This window comes from Lichenostomus cassidix, chromosome 23 (assembly GCF_008360975.1).
Source record: "Lichenostomus cassidix isolate B80296 chromosome 23, HeHo_3.0, whole genome shotgun sequence".
In the NCBI taxonomy this organism is placed as follows: Eukaryota; Metazoa; Chordata; class Aves; order Passeriformes; family Meliphagidae; genus Lichenostomus; species Lichenostomus cassidix.
In genome coordinates, this window is record NC_139503.1 from 3552188 (window position 1) to 3575268 (window position 23081).

The 23081-nt window shown below is 52.7% G+C and overlaps 4 protein-coding genes across 9 annotated transcripts; 1 reads left to right on the forward strand and 3 right to left on the reverse strand.

The window, feature by feature from the left end:
- Window positions 1-2962: 2962 nt before the first annotated feature.
- Window positions 2963-5027, reverse strand: LOC146427843 (uncharacterized). The gene is made up of 5 exons (XM_085081371.1): window positions 4662-5027; window positions 4383-4470; window positions 4133-4299; window positions 3960-4062; window positions 2963-3695 (listed from the first exon to the last, which is right to left on the reverse strand). The coding sequence occupies exons 1-5, from the start codon at window positions 4842-4844 to the stop codon at window positions 3628-3630; spliced, it is 609 nt and encodes a 202-aa protein (XP_084937497.1). The 5' UTR covers window positions 4845-5027; the 3' UTR covers window positions 2963-3627.
- A 2201-nt stretch (window positions 5028-7228) lies between these two features.
- Window positions 7229-13939, reverse strand: MEAF6 (MYST/Esa1 associated factor 6). 5 transcript variants are annotated; one of them, XR_014856310.1, is made up of 9 exons: window positions 13785-13939; window positions 13550-13665; window positions 13379-13466; window positions 12783-12828; window positions 12037-12229; window positions 9249-9278; window positions 9088-9145; window positions 8453-8486; window positions 7229-7990 (listed from the first exon to the last, which is right to left on the reverse strand). XR_014856310.1 is itself a non-coding variant. In XM_085081367.1 (8 exons), the coding sequence occupies exons 1-8, from the start codon at window positions 13878-13880 to the stop codon at window positions 7982-7984; spliced, it is 612 nt and encodes a 203-aa protein (XP_084937493.1). In that variant the 5' UTR covers window positions 13881-13939; the 3' UTR covers window positions 7229-7981. The 5 variants fall into 5 exon arrangements, 3 of the variants coding, with proteins under 3 accessions (XP_084937493.1, XP_084937494.1, XP_084937495.1); XR_014856311.1 differs by lacking the exon at window positions 9249-9278; XM_085081367.1 differs by lacking the exon at window positions 9088-9145.
- A 1671-nt stretch (window positions 13940-15610) lies between these two features.
- SNIP1 (Smad nuclear interacting protein 1) lies at window positions 15611-19481 on the reverse strand. 2 transcript variants are annotated; one of them, XM_085081383.1, is made up of 4 exons: window positions 19191-19393; window positions 19017-19119; window positions 17977-18557; window positions 15611-17086 (listed from the first exon to the last, which is right to left on the reverse strand). In XM_085081383.1, the coding sequence occupies exons 1-4, from the start codon at window positions 19340-19342 to the stop codon at window positions 16822-16824; spliced, it is 1101 nt and encodes a 366-aa protein (XP_084937509.1). In that variant the 5' UTR covers window positions 19343-19393; the 3' UTR covers window positions 15611-16821. The 2 variants fall into 2 exon arrangements, with proteins under 2 accessions (XP_084937509.1, XP_084937508.1); XM_085081382.1 differs by having other exon boundaries at window positions 19017-19481.
- DNALI1 (dynein axonemal light intermediate chain 1) lies at window positions 19445-22492 on the forward strand. The gene is made up of 6 exons (XM_085081384.1): window positions 19445-19568; window positions 19690-19793; window positions 19873-20042; window positions 20588-20766; window positions 21037-21201; window positions 22150-22492. Exons 1-6 carry the CDS (start codon window positions 19488-19490, stop codon window positions 22183-22185), a joined length of 735 nt encoding a protein of 244 aa, XP_084937510.1. The 5' UTR covers window positions 19445-19487; the 3' UTR covers window positions 22186-22492.
- The last annotated feature ends 589 nt before the right edge of the window (window positions 22493-23081 follow it).

A 23081-nucleotide genomic window follows, 5' to 3' on the forward strand; every position in this document is an offset into this window, starting at 1 on the left:
TCACTGGGACTGCTCAGTATGCTGGCAGGGGAGGTGGGACAAGCAGCAGTGCTGGCTCTCACTCAGCACCACAGGGTGGGTGTCTCAGGTGCTAAAGCACTGTACACTCCTGGAAATTCTGGAATCAGCATGGACTGTGGCTTTAAGGGGCAATTCCACAGTACACGCTGGAAATAAATACATATTTTATCCAGCTATAGTACATCTGTGTCCGATGTTGAGCGTGGAATATGTGAATGGTAACAGGTCCAGACTTTGCTCTGAACGTTTGTTATGGGCTTGGAGGGAAGTGCAGCAGGAGTATCAGTGTTGGCATTGCAGTGTAAGGATCTTCCCCTCCCTCCTGCTCCACTGCACGTTCTTATCTCACTGGTTAAGTAACTTTATGGTCTGTATTGAAACTTGTGCTCTTCATTTACCACAGGGCAGTGACTCTAGTTAATCAGAAACCAGGGAGGCAGGAGCTCCCAGAGACCAGCTGCATTTCAAAACAAACCTGCAGCCTCACAGTTGGAAAGGTCTTTATTGACTGTGGGAGAGGAACCCTCTGAGGACGTCACTGCAGTGACAGAGCTCACGTGGCTCTGTGCATGTGTGGTGGGGGGATGGAGTGGTGTGTCAGGGATCTGAGCACACCTTTAGCCAGGTGAGGAGTTTGCTGCTGTCCATAGTGGGGTCTGCAGTTGAAAAATGCTGCAGGATTTTAAGGCTGTTTTTCCTGTAATTACAATAGGCAATTCTAGTTTACAGGATGTATAGAGGGAGTAGATGTTTATTTTTGCTTCTCTCAAAGCTGTGCTGAGACACCATTAAAGGAATCAGTGCAGAAGTGCAGCGGTTCATTGTCACAACCAGTAAGGAAGAGCTGGAGGTGTCTGACTCTGGTTGTGATGTTTCTATTGCAGTGACAATCATGGGGGTCACATGGAATGGTTTGGGAGGGTCAGGCACTTGCACAGATCTGGTCAAAGTTATTCCCCCAAACTGCTGTGTGTGCTGCTGGGGCAGCAAGCCAGCCTAGCCACAATCCCACTGCTGTTCTCTGAATTCTCTCCTTCATTCACACAAGGTTCTGTGTCCCCATTTCCCAAGCTCACTGTGGTGCCAGAAATTTGGGAAATGGGAATGCTGACTAGGACTGTTGCTGCTGCACATTTTCCCCCCATATACACATTCTGCAGTGTCAGGAGTGGTGGAGCTGCCTTCCTGCACACCTTGACAATCCTGCTGGGACTGTCAAGGAGGGTTTTTTGGGGTGCATCCTTTGGCTCAGCACTTCCTGGGGCCTGGGGGTAGAGCCTGCCATGGCTGCTGCGTGTTTGTTTTGTGTTCCTGGGCAAGCCAAAATGGGTCAGATCTGTGTGTCAGCTCACTGAGCTGTTGGAGGGAAGGAGGTCACACATGGGCCTGTTGGAGGTTTCCTGTGCTCAGGGGCTTCCCAGCCCTCATCCTGTCAGCTGTGTGCCACTGAAGCCTCGTGCTGAGCTTCAGGAGAGGCTGGCTCCTCCAAGCAGCTCAGTCTGTTCTCTGGGGCTTGCTCTCCTCTCCCCAGCACCACTGCCCTGTGCTGCCCTTGCCCCCTGAACTTCCATTTGAACTCAGCCGGTTCCTCCCACTGGGGTTTTCCAGGATGTGGCTAGCTCAGTTCTAATGTTTTAAGGCATTTTCAGAGACAGGAATCTGACCCATGGTTCCTGTGCAGGCTGTGGGAAAGGGTATGGTGGTGTTTGTGCCATCACAGGGGCTGTGGTGATGTACATGGGAGCAGGTTTGGCAGCAACACGCTGTGTTTCCCCCAGCACTGAGGCTGCTGGGCTGCTGCTCTCTTCACAAAGAGGAGGAGGTGTCCCAACATGGCAGCAGCTCTGCACCCTGTACCCCAAACTGCCTCTGCAGCACAGCCTCCCTGTAAGACAGGACTGCAGGAAGCAAATAACTGCAAAGTGTTGCACACAAGAGAACAGAAAGCTGCTGGGGAGGAGCTGAGTGCTGCCCCAGGGCAGTGGTGGGGAGGCTGGGATGGGATGGGATGGTGATGGTGGTGCTACCTATGCAGATGCTCTCAGCTCTTACCCTCCAGCCACATGCTTTTCAGTTCTGTCACCTCCTAAGGGACCTGAATACCCCTGTGCTCTCCAAGGCCAGAGGCTGCCCCAGAAGCCAAAGCCCTGTCTGGGGTAGCAGCCACCACCTCAGCCACTGAGCCCTCTGGCCAGGACTGGAGAGCCATGTTGCACAAGTGTGTGTGAATAAATACAGCCTTGGCTTAAGCAATAGGTCAGGAGGTTTTGGATGGCATGGTGGCTGGGGAAAGGTTTCTGTGATCTGTGCAGTGGCTCTTGCCTTGCTGCAGGTGCTTTGGTGAGGGGCTGCTCTGCTGGTAGAGCTGGTGCCTGTAGCTAATGCTGCTTGATGTCACCCTCCACCTCCTGCACCGTGGCTGCTGTGGGGCTGGCTGGTGTTTTCCAACCCAAGGATTTCCACGGGAGAGGTGAATGGTGGCTACACCAGGGACAGGACCTTGTCTGGTGTTCCCATGGTGTCTCAGCACGGATGCTGCTGTGATTCCTGAGGGAGAGGGGGTGGCCAGCTTGTGGCAGGGGTTTTACTGCAGCAGGGCCCCCAGAGCAGCTCATCTGCAGGACCTGATTTACTCTGGTATTTCTGAGCAGCACGGGGCTGTCCCACCTCAGCCACACCGCGGCCAGGTGGGTGCAGGGTGAGTCAGGCTGCTGCTATTTGTGTTGCATCAATTCCCTGCATGTGGGAGCTGCACAGGCACGTTGGGAGGACAGATCCCTGCCCATCCTGCCTGCTGCTGGAGCCTGTCCCCAGCCCCTGCTGCGGGTGGCTGCTGGTCCCTGTTCCCCTCCCCAAAGAGCTGAGTCTGCTGCAGGGCACTAGCTGTCCTGGCTCTGCTGGGGAAACACCAGGCAGACACAGTGGATGGAAAGCAGCTGCCTGTATTGAACAGTGGGAGCCCAGGGCAGGGTGCAGCCAGCCCCCTGTGCTGGGCCAGGCTTGGGCACAGCACCTCAGCTCTGCTCCCGTGGCTCAGCATCCTGAGCTGAGCTGTTCTGGGCAATGAGGAGCCCTCAGCCATTCCTGGTTTCCCTTGACCACTGTTGCAAGGAGCTGGCCCAGGGTTGCAACATGTGCGGGAGCAGCTGACAGAGAAGATGGATGTGGCCGATGAGGAAGTCTGCTGGGGAGTTTTGCAATCCGTCGCCTCAGTGCAAGGTGACTGAAGCTGGCGTTGACCAGACTCCTTGTTCCTGGAACCTCCCAACGAGTTGCAGCAGAGCAGGAGGATGTTCCTTGGTGGGCTGCATCAGAGGCAGCCCCCACAGGGCAGAGGCAGCCTGGGGGTGGCTCTGGGCAGGGAGGGCTGTGACGTGTCCTGGGGTAGACCCAGGGCCAGCAGCTTGTCCTGACCTGCCTGCCAGCTGGCTCCTGCCCTGGGAAATGGCTGCAGTTCTGCTGGGTGGGGCTGGGCCCAGCCAGCACCAAGGGATGGAGGCACATACAGCTGGGACTGCACTAGCCTGGCCTGTGTCCTGCAAGGCCTGGGCAGGGAGGAATGTGTGCATCCTTCCCGGTTTGCTGAGGCCCTGCTCGCACCTTCACTTACGTTTTCTGCCTGTCAGGCTCGATGAAGCCACGTGGTTGCCGTGGTGGCTCCATCCACCGGCGTCCTGGAACAGAGCAAAGGAGAGAGAGGGCACCCAGCCAGGCTCGTGGTGGGAACTGGTGCTGAGAACTGGGAAACTTTCCCAGCACCCTTCTCCAACTACCTCCCTGGGCTGACCAGTGCCACCCAGTGCCCAGGTGACAGCTGGTGGTTTCCCTACCCTGCCCAGTAGCAGAAGTCAGCACCCTGCCCCATCCCCAGCTCTGGTGGCAGGTCCCCCCTCCCCAGCTACTGCCTCCCTGTGCCCCCTGCAATCCCCAGCCCCTACCTTCTGGGCTCTCTCCCTCACTCCCACTGGCACTTTGGTCCTCTGCTTCCCCCAGTGGCTCGGGGCTGTCACCACTGTTCCACTGCCACGGCAGCTCCTGCAGCTGGAGCAGGGTGTGAAGGTCTGGGGTGTCAGAGGGGACTGGGGAGGCTGGGACCCCTCAGGGGACTCACCCGTTGGCGCAGGCTTTGCTGTTCCCGCAGCAGCTCCAAGAACCGACTGCTCCACAGAAGTTTCTCAGCGCCCAGCTCCGTGCAGAGGAAGCGAACATCTGCCTCCAGAGCCTCCAGCCTCCCCAGCATGGCCTCGCTGGCATCGCTGCGCTGCTGCTGCCCCGCCACTGCCCTGGCAGCACAGCTCAGCTCCTGCCAGTCCCCAATGACACCTGCCAGCCCCAGGGACACCCCCGGGCCAGGGACCCACCTGTCTGTCCAGGCTCCAGCGCAGAATCTGAGTCCCTGTCCTCCTCCTCCTCACTCCCCTCTAGTCTCAGCTGCAGGGCTGTGCCGAGCTGGAAGCCAACACGGACAGTGGGGACTGACAGGTCCACGGGCAGCTGAGCCCAGATGGCCCCTGGCACCAACCCTGTCTGGGGAACTCCCCTCGTGCCACCCAAGGGGCCGTGTCACCGGCCTCAGCTCTGTCCCAGGGCTTGGCGAGCACCACGGTCCCCACGGTGTGGAAGAACACTGGGGGAGTTACCTCCTCGGTGACCTGGAAGGCGCCATCCCACCAGCTCTTGTAGCAGATCAGCAGGACCTGGGGAGAGGACAGTGCCCTGTGGAGTGCAGAGCCTGGAGCGATGTCCTGGGATTCCCAGGGCTCACAGCCCCACAGTGCCTTGAGCCAACAACCAGCTCCCTGGGATGAGAATCCCAATCCCATTGCCGAGCTGCTGGGTTTTGTGGTGATGCATTCCCCCTTCTCCAGCTGCCCATTGCAACAAACCCCAGAAACCACAGCCCCCAGCACCAGCAGTACAAGGATTGCACCCCCAGAAACCACAGCTCCCAGCACCAGCAGTATAAGGATTGCATCCCAAAAACCACAGCCCCCGGCACCAGCAGTACAAGGATTGCATCCCAGAAACCACAGCCCCCAGCACCAGCAGTACAAGGATTGCATCCCAGAAACCACAGCCCCCAGCACCAGCCGTACAAGGACTGCATCCCAGCAGCACCCCTGCCTCCAGCCAGGCGCCACGTTTGGAGCCAGCACAGGTAGGTGGAGGTCCCTGGGGAAGGGGCTGTGCGGTACCAACCCACGTCAGGCTCCAGAGCCCCCGCAGCCCCCGCAGCGCTGTCCCGCAGAGCGACAGGAGCCAACAGCACGCTGAGCGCAGGACGCGCCTCCAGCAGGGTTCGGGCGGTGCGCGCTGCCGGCCCATGGCTCCCTGCGGACCAGGAGACACCGAAGGAGCAATGCCAACCCCTGCCAGGGTCTGTCCCGACTCCCCATGAGCCGGGACAGCGAGAGGGGACCGGAGTGTTTGCAGGGCCGGATCCCCCACGCGGGACCCCCGCTGCCCCCTCCTCTCTGCCCCCTTACCCAGCCATGCACCGGGCGCGGCCCCTCCTGCCCCTCGGCGACCAGATGAACTCCTGCCTAATCCTCTTGGTGACGAGGCTGTGCAGGGATTAGCGTTTCCCTAACGCTCCACCTTTGGGGTCCATAAGGGCAGTGGCTGCTCTTCTATATTTTCCTTTGCTCAGGATTCATCTTTCACAAGCAAAGGACTTGGGATATATTTCTAACCACTACTTTTAGCTTTAATTAGCATTCAGGTGAAGCCTGTGCAGCTCCCTCTGACTCCTGTGCCCAGGCACTGGCCATCCTGGGGGTCTTTAGTCACTCAGGTTCTTATGAAGTAAAACAGAAGTGTTCAAAAATCAGATGGAAGTTTTCGGCACAACTGCTTGAGTCAGCACCCAGCAGGGAACAGCTGATCCTTTAAATGAATCAAGTGTTTGCCATTTCACTTTTTGCCCTGATCAATGTTCTCCCCTCAGGCTGCTGCCATCAGACATCGACCTGGGCAGAACAGGCTGTCCTCTCTTTTGGTGACAAACACAGCCGGAGGCAGAATAGCTGCATTTCCCCGTTGTCTCTGCAGCACCCCAATGTGTCATAGGGAAAGCAGAGCTGAGTGACCCTGCCACACAGCCTGCCTGCACATAGTGCTCAGAGCTACACCAGCCCTTAGCTGCTCTTCCAAAATGTTCTGCCCAAAAAAGTCTGACTGCTTTCCTCGAGGTCAGAGTTGCAGCAGAGACTTCAGCCTGTGAACTCCAGGTGCTCCAGCCATGCCTGCTTGGAGCAGCAAGATCAGAACTGCTTTTGTACAGAGGCCAGGGAATCAAAACCACCAGCTGAGAATTCTTTTTTCCAGAACTACAGAGGAGCAAAGCCTTGTTGTGCTGTTTCCTAGATCTTCCACCCCCCTGCACTTAACCTCTGTAACTCAAAAGACACAGAAGTAGGCCGGCTTTGCAGCTTGGCCTTTAAGCTGCTCCATCCCGACCCCCCCGTGGAGCAGCAGCCGCCAGTCCCCTCGCAGAGACACTCCCTGCGGGATCAGCCAGCTCCCTCCGGGAACAAACACGGAGCTGCCCTGATCCCCGGATCAGAGACAGCCCGAGGGGCAATTCTGCTCCTGCGCACTCACCTTCGCTCAGACCCTGCCCTGCACAGACTGGGGTGCCTGGGAGAGCTGAGAAAGACCCCAAACTCCAGGGGAGCAGAGGTGCAGCAAACGCATGAGCCATGGCTGTTCCAAGGGCTGTGCACACTCCAGAGGCTCAGTGATATCTGTCCCATGGCCCCTTTCCCATCTCTCTCTCCAGCAGCAGGGGTTACAAAAACACATCCCAGCACTGATGAAGAAGGAAACTCCCCACCCTGAGTGAAGCAAAGCTCAGCTCAACACCAAGATCCTGACCTGGCTGCTGTGAAAAACACCTGCTCCTCACCCCTCTGTCCTGTTCCAGAGACAATCCAGCTGGCTCATCCCTCATCTACAAGCAATCTGCCCTCACCAGCAGAACCATGGACATCCCAGCCCTGCCTTGCAGCAGGATCAACCAAACACAGCTGGAGATTACAGCCTGGCAGTCCCTGAAGCACTTAGTTACAGCTACCCCAAGGAGAGAAAGCACCAAGTGAACCTCACATGGGCCACAGGACAAGGAACAGCACCTGTGCCAAAGGGGAAGAATTCCAGCAAAGTCCTTGTGAAGCAGGTGGAGACTAAAAAGCACCAGGAGTCAAAGTTTGGACTGAATAAACCATGAGAAGAGACAACATGGAACTTTTATTGTTTATGTACAAACGACAGAAGTTTGTATTAAAAAGAGAATCCACCCAGAGTCAGCGACACTGAAGAGTTGGCTCTGAGCTCTGGCCCTTCCTGCACCTAACACACTGAGGAATATTGGGAGATGGTGTTTGAAATGAAAGTAAGAGAAAAAGGTTAGACTACCTTATTCTCTGTTTGAGTAAGAATCAAAAGAGCTGCTCCACAAAATGAAGAACCTTCCACTACATGGACTAAACAAAGAAACCCAAAGTCAACTTGTAACTGTACACTTCAGCTTTAAAAAAAGCACAACAAAACAAAATAAAAAACAAACCTACAAAGCTAAATATCAGCAACAAAAGTAATCTAAGTCTCACAACATGGATGGGACACATTGAATCCTATCCCAGTTCCAGTGGAAAAGGAAATGCCTCTCTGTGGGTCTGCAGGTGACAGGGGGCAGCAGTATCAGCCGTTTCAGGAAGTTCCCGACCAAGGTGGAAGCACAGAACAGTCAGGAATTCAGGACTACTACAACTACTATGCCACCTTCATCTTCCCGCAACTCAGGTGATTTAAAAATGATGCAAAGTACATGGTCCAGGATTTCCTCCCCCCATCCAAGTCCCTTGGAGTGAGTCACTCCTGCTGCAGCTGCCATCCTGCTTCAGGGCTTCTCAGTGGGGAGTCACAGACCTAAATCCCAGGAGCATCAGCACTGATGGCTCTAGTAGTCCTGCAGAGAAAGGACAGCACAGGCACGTTAACACCTTCCCAACTCCGGTTCTGCTCTCAGAGCTGGGGGGTCTCAGTCCTCTCTCATCTCACACACCACTAGTTGCAGGCAAAACAGATTTTTTTCTTGTAGCTAAACACTGAAAAGGATGGACCCTTCCAACCTTGAGCATCGACTCAAACCAGATGCTTTCGATGCTCCAGATCACGACAAGGACACAAGGATGCAAAGCAGCTTTTTCCATGAGAAGCACACAGGAGTTACCTGTGACCCGAACTCAGAACAGCCCACCCGGGCTCAGTTGCTGTTACAGCCAGGGGACAATGCTGATCTCACACTGTGACACTCCTCAACCACAATAAGAACTTAAACGACCGCAGCAGAGGGAGGGATTTTTAAGCTTGGGAGTCAGCCAGCCCCTCCAGTGAGCAGTGAAAACACAGACAGAGCACGGATACTTACAGCTCTTGGCTTTTTGTTTAACTTGAGATCAATCCTGTGGTTGGAAAGACAAGAGAAACGTCCATGTCAATACCTGACCTGACACCAGAGCTACTGCACAGGGCACAGCTATGACAGAGACTACGGTTAATCCATCCATTCCCAACTGGCTGAGCCAGGGCACTGTCCCAGGGTTACTGGGCACGAGAGCAGCAGAGGAGAGTGGAGTCGCTATTATTTGCCAAAAAGCAGATTCCATCCACTCCCAGACAGAGTTAATTAAGGGGCACAATCAATCACAGGGCACTTAGGCAGGTAAACTAGGGGAACGAGGCATGCTCTATGTTAATTCACTCTGTCAGAGGTGTAACTATGCCACAGGTAATTATCCAGACATAGTGTGAGAGTTATTTACTTGGATAGAGAGGAGTTAGGATGACAAGGATTACATAAGACAGAGGTATTGAGTTTAGTACATTTTTCCAGAAGGAAATATCCAAGTCTATACTAATCTCCTTAAGCAGCAAAGCCAAAAGGATCAGTTTTTAAACTAAATTTTAAAGTTAAGAAGTTTTATCTATTTAAATATGAAACAGAAAGGTAAAGAAGAGTGAAGTTAATTTATAATTTGCTGAAGTTATTAAATAAAATGTTACCTCCATCACGCTTTTCTGTTTTTAAAAAAAACTTCCCAGCCTAACCTAATATACATACCTACAATTAAACAGATAAACTAGGGGTTAGCGAGGTCTCAAAAGGCACATCGGTGTCTACACACTAACAACACAGCACAAGTACTAATTCAAGTCAAACTTACTCAAAGTCATAATCAAACATGCCAGACGGGCTGAGGGGCAGCATTTGAAAGGAAGAAAGCAATAGAAATTAATATACTAATGAATTAAATCAATTAGTTGATTAGCCACCCTAGCGAGATTGCTAAAAAAACAAAATAAAATGAAATAAATAATAAAGCCAGTGTTCAAACACCATCAAGTTCTTCAGATAGCTTAACCAGGACTGGGCACAAAAAGCACTCTGGGTTGGCAATCCAGAGTCCCCCTCCCCACTGGATTTCAGGGAACAAGGGGTGTTAGCAGAGGTGGGTTTGCTTTATGCAGGGGATTTTAGGAGCTGAAAGAGCAGCAACTGCCAGACCCGGAGAGGACAGAGCTCAGGGGCAGGAGAGGAACCCGAGGGCTTGGAAAACCAAGTGAGGGCTCAGGGAGCTGGGGAGGGGTCTGGGCTCCCAGGGCAAGGCAAAGCTGCTTCAGGCAGAGGTGACACAGAACTTGGAGCCCAACCCTGCACTGGGCTGTTCCCCCCACACCCCAGCACTGCTGTCCCAGGCTAAGGTGACCCAGGAACATTTGGCCAGAGCTGACCATTTGGTGACTGTCCCAACCCCTCACTCAAGTGCCACAGCATGGCCTCCAGACACAGCTCTGCCCACAGCTGACCCTGGTCAGGAAGGATTGATATGGAATCTCATTCCAGGACTGCACTGCTAAGAGGAAACAGCACTGGGTTCCCTCAAACATTTGTTAGGCATGCAAACAGCCAAGCACACAGAAAATATCCACCCTTCCTGGGGTGTTGGAGGGAGCAGAGGGACAGCACAGCCTCTAACCCACACCTGAGGGCTGTGTGCACCTGAAACCAAACATCCCCACGCTGCCCAGTCTGCCCCAGTTCCCCACATGGGAACCCCAGTGAGGCTGTGCTCCTGCACCTCCTGGCTCTCCAGGAACAGGGGAGTGAAACCCAGAGTCGTGCTGGCAAACAGAAGAGCTGCTGAATAGGGAGAAAGGGCAACATTTATTTTTATTTTTCTCTTTTTCATGCCAGAACCCTCAGGTCTGGCTGGAGCACCTGTGGGGCTGCAGGGCCTGGAATGCCCTTGCTGCACACTCAGGGACTGGGATGGGGTTGTTGCTGGGTTTTTTTAGCCTAAATATACTTGAAAATTGTTTGGTCTTGTCTGCCAAAATTATGGGGACAGTCAGTAACAGCAATCACAATTTTAACAGAGCCTTTATTACAGACAAATTTAATTATCTTTTTCTTTTTAAATTATCTATCTGGCCCTGCTAAGGATTACAAACAGTCAGTTCCTGTCTCACTGAGCCCCTTGGGCAGGGCCTGGGGACACAGGAGCTGCCACAGGTGAACAGGGCAGTGTTCCTCTGTCCAACAGCCTGGCCTGGCAGCAGCAGCCACAGCTGCAGAGGAACCCAGAAGTGAAGGAACCCAGAGCCACACAACCTGCTGTGGGGGAGCTTTCCCTCAGCTCCTGTCCCTAAAGTCCAGGTTATGGACCAGAGAAAAGGAATTTATGTCAGTTCTAGCACCTGCCCTGAACCCCACCATGTTGCTGGTCATGGTTTGTCCAGGGAAGCGCCTGGGAGAATATTTTATAATTGGTTTGAAATGGCAGTTTTCTTAAGCTGTACTTCAGTTTTACAGGTTGTTTCTCTGGACTTGTTCACGGATGTAGTTTCTTGTGTTATTCCTGAACTTCTTCCAAATATCTACAGGCAAAAAAAGAGATTTGAACTTCTTTGGATTCCCAGCTCATGGGGAACCAAAGGGACATCCAGTCCTTTCGGACATATGCCCAATTCAGGCTGCTGTAGGAAGGAAATTCTGACCTAAGAATTAAAGACACACTAATGACTCAACACTTAATGAAGGCAAAAAAGGAGTTAAGCATTTTTCAAGCATTGTACCTACCTCATGTCCCCACCCCAACTGTCCCCAGCCCCCTCATAAACTTTTACCACTTTAAACCCTTCCTCTCTTTAACTGCATGGCAGGTCCCTTAAAGAGGAAAGCCTCTCCTCAGCCAGAGCCAACAGCTCAGAGCCAGCACAGACACTTTGGAGTTTTAAAAGCTCCATTACTTCTACTAATTCCTTAGATCCCAGCTTCAGCACTCCTTCCAGAGAGGTGCAGCTCTGCAGTGTCTCCTCTCAGGGCCTGACTCACAGGCACTGTCACTGCTGGCAGCCTGGGCTGAGGGCTCATCGTCCTCATTACACCTTAGGGGCAGAGCTGGACAGGGAAATCCAACTAGAAAAGAGTTCAAGGAATCTGTTTCACACGAATTTCAGGTCAATTTAATAACACACACTCTGAAGTGCAGGTGACACAGCACTGAGACTCGGCTGAGATGTGAGAGCTGGAAGGGGCTGGAGTGGAAATCCAGATACTGGGAGTGTCCAAAATCCCAAACCATTCCCATTTGCTTTCCACCCTCCTTCAAAGAAAGCATTGACATTCCTGTCCTACTGGGCTCTGCAGAAAGCAAGCAGCAAGCTCAGGAGGTCAGGACCTGCTGGAAGCAATCAGCTTTATTCTGGAGAGATGGGAGAGCTGGAGAAGCTGCCCAGAAGCACAGCTGTGCCACAGCTGGAGTGAGCACCCTGTGTTGTTTAACTTCCTCAGCACATTCCCCTCCTCTTCCAAAACCAGGAAAACCACCCAAACAACTGACCCCAGCTGCCCATTAATCCAACATGTTACTGGTTCCCCTCAGATAATAAATTCAATCCAGCCCCAGCCAACTGTCCAGGTGTGGTGAGGAGGCTGCTGGTCCCACTGACCTGTGTCTGTTTTTGTTCTTTCGCTTTTTGTGGCTGCTGTGGTGGCTCCCAGAGGAAGTGGAGGAAGCAGCTTTCTGGGGCTTCACACCCTGCACGGAGCCATCTAGCTCTTCAGCATCCTCCTGGTTGGGCTCATTCTCCTGGTTGTGGAAGTCTGGAGAAGTGTCACTCTCTGTGCCACTGCCCGGCTCCCCTAGAGCAGGACAAACCCGGGTGAGCACCAGGGTGAGCTCCTGGCTGCCCTGGCACAGCCCTGAGTGGGAGAAACAACCCCAGAACAACAGCAGAGACACCTGAGCCCTGCAGCACCAGGAGGTAATGCACAGAACCTGGGAAACAACTCTGCAGGATGGACAGGAAGCAGCTCCTCAGCACTGAGGCTCTCTGGAACCACATCCTATTTGGTGCTGATCACAAAAATGTTATAAACATGCTGGAGGTGAGTGGTCCCTCCCCACATCTCCTGTGAGTGACTGACACACCTACAGCCATGGTGCTTCAGCTCATCAGCCTCTTCCTCCCAAGAGCAGCAAACCAATTTCAATCCCTTTTACCCACAACAAACCCCTGCTGAGCATGGAAGGAGCTCAAGAAGTCAACAGCTGGGAGCAGCCTGAGGGCAGCAGACACAGAGCCTGGGAACAGGAGCCCAAGCCCAGCCCAGATCTGGAAGGCTGAGACAGGGCTGAACGGTGGGGAGAGTGCAATTCTTCCCAAATTCACAGAAAAATTATAAAGTGACTTACGCTTCTCAATGAGCTGGTCCTGGACTCCAGCTAATGCACTGACAGCCTGTAAAACCAAATGGGATGTCAAGCCAAGCAGGGATTCAATTCCTAATGCTCAAAGCACAGAGCCCAGATCACACAGACACATCCCTCTGAAGTGCCCGTGGCCCCATGTGACACCGGGGGTCTGGAGCAGGGACAAAGACAGGGGACAGAAGTGACAGGTGTCCTCCCAGACCCCAGACACCGGGAGAAGGGGCTCTGCAAGAGGCTGCAGGGTGGGATGGGGATGCTCAGGTGAGGGAGCCAGGACAGGTACGGGAGTTCAAACGGCAAAGTTGTTCTGCAGCACGGCAGGACTGGGGAGACGTAGGACAGGGATGGGATGGGATGGGATGGGATGGGATGGGATGGGATGGGATGGGATGGGATGGGATGGGATGGGATGGGATGGGGATGGGACTGGAACAGGAATGGGAACAGGGAAAGGGATGGGAATACAAACAGGAATGCAAACAGGGATGGGGACAGGGATAAGGAGAGGGCTGGGCACAGGGACGGCTACGGGGTCAGGAGCATCTGCCCGTCCCGCCAGCACCCATCCCAGCACTCACCGCTGCCGAGGTAACCGAGGACTTGCTGAAGAGCCTCTCGGCCTCCTTGAACTTGCGGTTCCTGCGGTCGTTTTTGCTGTTGGAGTTCCTGAAACAGAGAGAGGCGCGATGGCGGGGCCGGGCCGGCGGGGAGGGAGGGCCGGGCAGGTGGGCAGCGCCTCCGCCACTCACTTCTGGTTGGTGAGGTAGCGATCCCAGCCGCGGATGATATTCCCGTACATCTGCGTGTCCTCCAGGTAGCTGCCCTCGAAGGCGTAGATCTGCCGCTCCAGGTTGGCCAGCGTCTCCTGCCGGGAGGGAACAGCGCGCCGCATGGAGCAGGCCCGGCCGCGCCGCTCCGGCCCCGCCGCTCCCCGCGCCGCCCCGCCGACACCCGGCCCGCCCCGCCGCGCTCCCCGGCGCTCACCGCCAGCTCCTGCTTGCGCTTCACCAGCTCGGCGAGCTCCCGGCGGGTGTCCGGGATCTGCGGAGGGCCGCCGGCCTTGGCGTGCAGCGCGGCCATGGCGGCGCGGCCTGGCGGGGCGGGGCGGGGCGATACCGGCAGTGACCGCTGGGGGCAGTGGCGGGGCGGGGCGATACCGGCAGTGACCGCTGGGGGCAGTGGCGGGGCGGGGCGATACCAGCAGTGACCGCTGGGGGCAGTGGCGGGGCGGGAGGCGCTCAGGCTGCGGCAGGAGCCGCCCGGGCGGAGTGATGTGCGAACCTTGAAAATGTAAATATTCCATGGGTTTGTGCCCTTTAACGGGATAAACGAGTGAATGGGAAATGTTGGAGTGATGTGCCAGCCTTAAAAATGTAAATATTCCATGGGTTTGTGCCCTTTAACGGGATAAACGAGTGAATGGGAAATGTGGGACTGATGTGCCAGCCTCGAAAATGTAAATATGCCATGGGATTGTGCCCTTTAATGGGATAAATGAGTGAATGGCAAATGTTGGAGTGATGTACAAACCTCAAAAATTTAGATATTCCATGGTTCTGTGCCCTTTAACGTGATAAATCAGTGAATGGGAAATGCTGGCTTTCGCATATATGAATTTAACGTTCACAGGTGATAATGCACTGGGTAAAATAATTATATGCAAAATATAGCTATACATCTATCTAATTTATGTATAAATAGAATAATTTATATTTATTGTATTCGTTATTTATTATTTATATTATACATTATTTATATTTATTATATAAAATAAAATTTATATATACGTTTATAATTATAAATAAATTTTTATATATTTATATATTTGTATATTTTATTTTATATAGATATATTTACTACATACTATATAAACTATATATAAAGTATATATAAAATATAGTTAAGTAGAAACAAGTTTAGAGTGAACTTCGAAATAGTTGTAATATGGTAGAAAATATAGTAAGAAATACATGGTAATTAATGTCTTTTAAATTGATAAGCCACAAAGCCAGAGATCAAGACATCCTAAAGAAATGACAAAGATAAAGCACATGCATCCCAGGAAGTCTGTTCTCTCCATTCACACCTCACAGAGAAGCTGTCAGCCTCAAATTAGGTTGGAGCTGAGGAGACATCGAGGAGGATTTCTACCTTCAACTCAGACAATCCAGAAGAACCAAGACGGCACTGTGCTGGCAGAAGGGGGCAAAGATCAGAGAGTAAGTAAAGTGTAAGTAACTAAGTAAAGTGTAAATTATCTTCGAGGCTTAACGAATAGGTAACAGTTGGAGAAAGTACTTAAGTTCACAGTAGAATTAATAGAATTGCACCTCTGGCAAAATTGCTAAACTCCCAGTGCTGTTTTTGCCTTTGCTCTCCTAACAGATGTTCAATATTATACTTCTAAAAATTTCAGCTTGTGAATTTGTTTATTTTACCTCTAACCCAATCCCTTCCATGATGCTATTAAACTGTGTCACTCTGATCCTCTGCAGTGACACTGGGGTGGCTGGTTTGTCCTTCTGCAGTACAGCAATGATGTCACTTCATGTTCCTGTGAAGTGACAGGAACCTGATGTGTCCCCAGTTGTTCAGGGGACACAGAACGAGCCACATGGGCCACACTCAGGTGAGAAAGGCCTGGGCAGAGGAAGTGACACAAACCTCCTCTGCTCACAGCCTCTCCAGTACAAAAAACATGCAGTTTGTACTTACTTGGTTCCTTTAATACAGCAACAGGTACTGAAACTTCATCTCTTTCAAGGAAAAAGGGACACTAGCAAAATATTACAACCAAAAGTGATCAGGGCTAAATTTACAAATTGTTTATTTAAAAACCCTTGGAGTAGATACAAAGGAGCTCCTCCTGCTCAAACCCCATCCTACCCGTCTGAACCCCACAGCAATGCCCCATATTTACACCATCAATGTGTACAGCAAGCACCATTTGTGTACAGTCTGTACACAGCAGGGACAAACAGGTGAGACCACAAACACCCAGGTGAATCAGGAAAGTGTGGGACATACACATTGAACATAAAGCAACATGGAGGAGACACCAAAGACTATGCAACTCCCAGTGAGCAGGACTGGTGCTTCTCTCCCCTTAAATGATTTCTTTACAGGGAGAAGACTGTTAAACAATGGACTTGGGGAAGTTTTTATAAAAAGAGAACTTAAATAGTGCAAACTCTGGTTAAAACATGTCACCCCATCAGAGGTGTTTCTGTGTGACACAAACAAACCCTGGGGTGGGGTCAGAAATAACAGCTCCAGCTTTCAACCCAGACATTCCCCATCCAGGGCAGTTTCAGCATCATGTGTGGGAACAGGAAATTGGGGGACTTCAGCCCCCAGTCACAGTCTCGTCACCTGAAATTCCAGAACTGTTTAACTCCTGTTTCACATTCCCTTGTGATTTCAAGCAGAATTCCAGTGAAATGCCTGTCCCTCAGTCACCATGAGTCAAATTAAATACCCAAAACATACAAATACATGAGGGGCTTTGCCACATTTCTGCCATTTTTGCAGTGATCTGGGTAAATTCTCCTGTCAGAACTCCCAACAGGCAGAGGAATTTGGCAAACTACTGAACAGGACGTGCATGAAGTACTCTCTAACTAACATTTCAGTCTGTAGCATTTTCAAAGGGCTATAACAAAACAAGTCATAAAAATAAATTTCCAGATGCTGGCTGCATTTGACGTGGTTTGCTGGAAAAGTCTGGCAACATCTGCAGAGGCTTTTCAGCACCAGAGCTTTCACGTCCAGGTGCTCTTCTGCTTGTTGGGGGAAAAATAAAATAAAAGTAAAGCTGTATTTCCTGATATGCAAAACTATCAAAGATGAATAACGAGCAAAGTCCCCCCAAACAAACTATGGGAATAGAACAGCAACAGAGAAAGGACTTTAAGGCAACAAGAGGCATCAGTGCTGCGATGCTCTCCGTGTTCACATCCCAGTCCCATTCAACTGCAAGGAGTTTCTCTCCTCTGCCCCTCTCCAACTTCTTCCTCATCCGTTAACTGTCAGACTCTTCCTCCTTCTCCTCATCCTCATCATCGTCCTTTGCATTGGCCTCAGATTTATCTGAGGATTCGTGGAGCAGGACATACTCCCTGCTGCTGAACCCGAACTTGAGCACGTCCTTCTCCTTCAGTTCGTAGTAGCGCTGGGGCTCGATGCGCTGGTTGTTGAGGAAGGTGCCGTTCCCCGAGCCCAGGTCGATGATGTAGGGCCTCACCCTGCGGCCCACGGTGCCATCAGCTCGGGTGTACTCCACCAGCCTGTGAAACAAAAACACTGCCTGAACCACCAGAGAGATACAGGAAACATGCTCCTAAAGTAGGTGAGATAGAAACTGCACTCTGACAGTGAGTGAGCACTCATCTGTCCCCAGACTGGAATAGCTCAATGAGAGCAACAACAAACTGCATGAGACAGAGAGAGGCTGCCTCATTCCCTAAACCTCTGGTGATGTAGCACAACAACTCCTGCATTGGGACAGATATTCTTTCAGAAAGCTGGCCTGTTCTCCAAGAGAGCACTGCTGCCAGCAGCAGCAGCCCCCTCTGCATCAGAGCACAACTGCTGTCACTGTGAGAGAGCAAAGCAACACACCTCTCCTTGAAATGCTTTTACTGTCAGTCACACCTGGTGGGTATGAATACAACCTGGATTCACACCCCATTCTGTGTCTAAGCCTGCTATGTGATTTCTCTGCTTGTGGCTAAACTAGAGGAACTGCAGGTATTTTTGGTCTCTGCTGGGATGATCCACAGCAGCCACACACAAATTCAATTCCTAACACAGAATCACAGAATCACCAGGTTGGAAGAGACCTTCAAGATCATCGAGTCCAACCTCTGTCCTAACACCTCAACTAAACTAAACCATGGCAACAAGCACCACATCCAGTCTCTTTTTAAACACGTCCAGGGATGGTGACTCCACCACCTCCCCAGGCAGACCATTCCAATATTTTATCACTCTTTCTGTAAAAAAGTTTCTCCTAATATCTAACCTATATTTTCCTTGGTGCAACTTAAGACTGTGTCCTCTTGTTCTGTCAGTTGTTGCCCGGCAACACTGCCAGCAAACTCACCCCTCGCAGCCATGCATTCCAAACCTTCTGGTTTGCATGATGTTTTCCTCCCCAAGTCCCCAAGGCACTCACCTGTACTGGAAGACAGCGTGCTGCTTGGAGCAGGAGGGGTGGTCGATGGGGATGTCGGCGATGCGGCGGTGCCTGCCCAGCAGGTAAGCACTCTGCCTGTGGATGTACATCACCGGCAGGAACTCGTCGTTCTTGAAGGGGTACAGGCGCCAGCGTGTCTTGGGGATTCGCGCCTCGGGGGGCTCGCTGTACTTGATCACCACCCCCCGGAAGGTGTTGGTGTCCTCCAGCAGCGCCCCTGACAGCTCGAAGCTCGGCTTCTCCTTGTTCACAGCGGCTTTTTCTTTGGGCTTGCCCTCCGACTGCCGCAGCTCCGCGTTCTGGTCGCCGCTGCCCTCGGTGCCCTGCCGGTGCTCTCGCCTCCTCTCGTTGTAGAACTCCCTCTCTGCCTGCTGCTCCCGCAGGTTCTGCGCGTCCCGCTCGTGGCCGCGAGCTCCCGGCCGGTCAGTGGGGTTCTTCTTCCTGTCCGAGTGGTCCCTGTGTCTGTCCCTGTCACCACTCCTGTCCCGCCGGTGCTCCTGCTCTGACGGGTGTCTCTGCTTCCTCTCCTCGTTGCCCCTCCGGCTGTGATCATCTCGCTCCTGGAACGGACAAGCAGAATGAATGAGCAGATCTACCTCGGCTTTTCAGAAAATCCCAACCCTAATACACATGGAAAACACGTACTGGGACACACGTGTGTAGATCTGACACGACACAGAACAAACAGACTTCCTCGCCAAACTACTTGGGTTCCCACAGTTTGCACCGAATAAAGCAGAGGAAACAGGCAGTGTCGCCTGCTCTGGGCAAGGGACAGAGGTCCTGTGCTGTGGCAGGCTGGGCCCGAGCAGGAGCTGCAGTCACTGGTAGCACAGCCTGAGCCGGGCAGCGGGAGCTCCTGACTTGCCCAGATCCTCCCTCTGCTCATGGACACGATGCAGGGAGCAGTATGAACTGACAAGCGAAGAGGCGCCTTCCGTACCCGGCACGGCCGAGTCTCCGGGAGCTCAGTCCGCTGCGGTGCCCGAGGGTCCCGCCGTACCGACAGCACCACTTACCTGCTTCACCCTCACGGCGCCGTGGTGCGGGCTGTAGCTGCGGCTCCTCCTGCCTCGCGGGGAGCGGCTCCTCCGTCCGGACCGGCTCCTCCGCCGCGGCGACCTGGGGAACAACGGGAGGGGGTAAGCGGCGGGCCAGGCCGAGCGTGGGGTCGAGCGGCCGGGCCTCCCTACCTGCTGCCGCGGCTGCCCGCGCGGGACCCGGCCGGGCCCCGCCGCTCCTCGCCCGGCGGCGACGGGCTGCGCCGGGGGCTTCGCCGCTCGGCCTTCACCGCCACCTCCCGCCGCCGCCGCTCCCGCCGCCTGTCTGCCGCCGCCGCCTCCATGGCGCCCGTCCCGACGGGAAGTGCCGCCGCTTCCGGCCCGCAGCACTTCCGCCTCGAGCGCTTCCGCCCGGCCGCTGCTGCGCCTGCGCGGGGCCGCTGCCGGCGGTGGCGTCGCGGTCGCCATGGTGACAGGGCCGCGGCCGCCATGGCGGCGCCGCCGGACTCGCTGCTGCGGTACTGCCCGCCCATGCTGGTGTCCCGGCGGGGAGAGAGGGTCTCCGCCGGGGTGAGCGGGGCCCGGGGCACGCAGGGGGTTGGGGGGATACCGCGCTCCGCCGGGGTTGAGCGGGCCGGGGGCCGAGGGGACCGCTGTCCCCCGCTCGCTTCTACGGCGCTGTCCTCTCCAGTTCCCGCAGGGTCAGCCGCCGAAGGGAAGCGCCCCGCCGAGCCCCGCCAGCATCGCCTCCACGCAGCAGCCGCAGGAGCTGCTGAACGCCATCCTGCCGCCGCGGTGAGCGGGGCCGGGCCGGGGCGGGCAGCGCCCGGGGGTCACCCGCTGCCTCCGGTAACGGCCCGTGCTTCTCTGGCAGGCAGTGGCAAGAGGCGCAGAAGCTCTGGGTGCAGGAGGTGTCCACCGCGCCCAGCACCCGCCGCGACGTCGTGCTGCTGCAGGAGCAGCTGGACCGGCAGCTGCAGCAGCGGCAGGCGCGGGAGACAGGGCTGTGCCCGGTGCGCAGGGAGCTCTACACGCAGTGCTTCGGTCAGTGCCGCGCGGCTCGGGCTGCTCACACCCAAAGGACAGCCTGGCAGGAGATGCCTAGCCATGAAAACCAGTTTGAAACCCTCTTAGTTATCCTCTTAGTTGCACTGAAACCAACGGTTTGTTCAAAGTAACTTAAACCCCTGTGTTTCTTACACACTCTAATGGTGCAGCTCTCCCAAAGGCAAGGGATGGCCACGGGTTGGAGAGCAGGATCCTCTGAAGGCTCCCCCATAATTCTCCCCCATATGGGGGATTCTCTCCCATAATTGCAACAATTCATTACACTTTTTTAAGTGGTTGCTGTTACAGCTTTAGAGGATCAGCATCCCTGGCATTACCTGAGCCTATACCATCACTCCACTTTTACCTGCTGCACTTAATGCTACACCTGCAATATAACAAAACAAACCAACGATTACTATCTCTAGTAAATCTAGTAAATTGTGTGTGGTGGAGGGAATGGTTACAAGGAGCAGCTCTGGCCCTGTGCATGTCCAACCCTCCCAGACAAAGGCACTGCAGCTGCTGTTCCTCCTTTGCAGACGAGCTGATCCGTCAGACCACGGTGAGCTGTGCGGAGCGGGGGCTGCTGCTGCTGCGGGTCAGGGATGAGCTCCAGCTGACCCTGTCTGCCTACCAGGCTCTGTACGAGAGCAGCGTGGCCTTTGGCGTGCGCAAGGCACTGCAGGCTGAGCAGGGCAAGGTCCACTTGGAGAAAAGGGTGAGTGGGGCTGTCCTGTCCACCCCGTGATGGAGCTTTCTGCAGTGATACACCACATCATAGCAAATTTTATAGCCTTGAATCGTTCCCATTTCCACGGGATGGCAGCAAAGACCATTAAAATACTTGGCTCGCTGTCCTGGGGCTCAGCTGCACTTCTGAAGCCTGTTCTGCAGCTTTAGAGACTGTACCACACACAGCTTTGTCCCACCTTGACTGAAAATTTACTATTTATCAACAAAACTTGAGATATCTGTACTCTTTTCCAAGATTGCAGAGCTGGAAGAAGAAAACAGGGAGCTGGAAAAACAAGTGAGTGAGGAGAAAGCAAAATGTGAGGCTATTGAAAGGCAAGAAACTGAACGGCGAGAGATAGAAGAGAAGAAACACAGCGAAGAGGTTCTGTTTCTCAAAAGGACAAATCAGCAGCTGAAGGTCAGTAAAAACCCAGAACTCCAAATACTAGTGGTAAAATTCTCATTAAATCCATTAAAGCTGCGCCCCTGGTAACACAACACACCATTTAACATTAAATATTACCCAAGAACAACTGTGCAGGGACTGGATAATTATTTGTGCATGTGGCTTTGGGGAGAACAGTTTCTACTCTCTACTTTGTTTTTGAAAGGAAGAACAGTCCCACATCTTTTGAGTAAGGAAAGAATGTCACCCTGAACAATGTCAAATATTTCTGGCTACAGCTAAAAACATTTCCTTTAGAGCACGCTGCTTTTCCTGCAGGTCCTACCTGCTAACCCACATTTTCAGGCTATCTTAGAACGTTTTAGGATACAAAATCTTAGATCAGAAGTATGTTGCTCCTGAATCTGTTTCTTCCTTGAAATACCTGTACTTCACCAGCTATGTGGGTCACTGCTGTGGGTTATTGTGGTGGCTGCTCCCATCAACCCACTAACTGGCATCAAGTTGTCTCAATAATCATGAAACTTGTTGTTCCCAGCTACTCTTGTCCCAGAATCAATTTGTGTTCCAAATGCTAGGGCGCCAAATATTTAATTTAGCTCACACAGTCCCAGCCTGAAATCAGAGAATTCAGACCACTGTTTCAACAGCTTTTATTTAATTTACCCCTCGATGCTTCATATTCTAAACCGAATCTCTCATTGTATGGAGCCAAGGCCAGCTCTGTTCTCCTCAGAATGCAACAAGTGTGCATGCCAGAAACGACAAACTAATTTATAAAACATGTAGGAATGGAATGGCTAGGGAACAAACCTGGCCTGGCTCTCCTGGCAGTAGTGCAGTGTCCCTCAGCTCCTCGCTGTGAACATCCAACAGAAAATTTAGCCCTTCACAGCACTGCAGGTTTTATTTTTTAGGTTTGGGAATCTAATTTGTCTCACTGTCTCATTTGTTTTTCAGACTCAACTTGACAGCATCATTGCAGCAAAGAACTAATTGTTTTGTTGTCCTCAAGGCAGGCTCAGAAGAGCTGTCAGAGCAAGAAGCTTGTAATTAGTGACAGAGATTTGTCTTCCTAAAACGATCTTGAGTTTTCACTTACCAGTAACAGCAGGCAGTATAACTGTGTTCTTTCTTTCTCTCTTGAAGAGTTGAAATTCAAAAGCTTCATTAATTACTGCTCCCTCTTTCAGTGCCATCTCAGCAGTCAGCTCTTTGAACAGTGAACTTGTCTGGAACTTGCCTGTTGGTAACGTGCTAATGACCTTCAAAGCAATAACTAATAAACATTTTTAAATGCAAACATCTCTCTGACATTATTAATTTGAAAACGTTGTAGAAGATTCAGAAACCATATAAAAGTGTCTACAGGAAACGTAAGTCACATGCACCAAGAAACAAATGGCAGCACATTCTTGGACAAGTGTCTTGGGGACATTTCCTTGAGTACCTGCAAGTTGTTGTCAACTGTACATCGAAATCCCTTGTCAGAACCATCAGCAGTAACGGAGCACAGGCAACACCAAAGCTCTGGGTGTGATCATTTCTAGTGAAATGAAGGGGCAAGATGGCAGTCATGGATTCACTTCTCAATGGAAGCAGATGAAATCCTTGCTTGAGATACCTGTGTAAGCAGCTGGTTACACATAGCAAGCGAAGATGGGAAAGAGAATTCCCCGTAGTCATGTGAAAAACCCCATAAAGCTGGTTTCCAGAAAAAAAACCCACCCAAACCCCACCACTGAGCAACACCGGAATGGCTGTTTGGCTACTGCAGTGTTTGCTGGCCTGGGACAGCGATGTGGAAATACCATCAGCTCCAACTGCACAAAGAACTTTCAGATGATGCAGAAACAAAGAGAAAGATGCTGCTCCTGGGGCCAGGACAGACC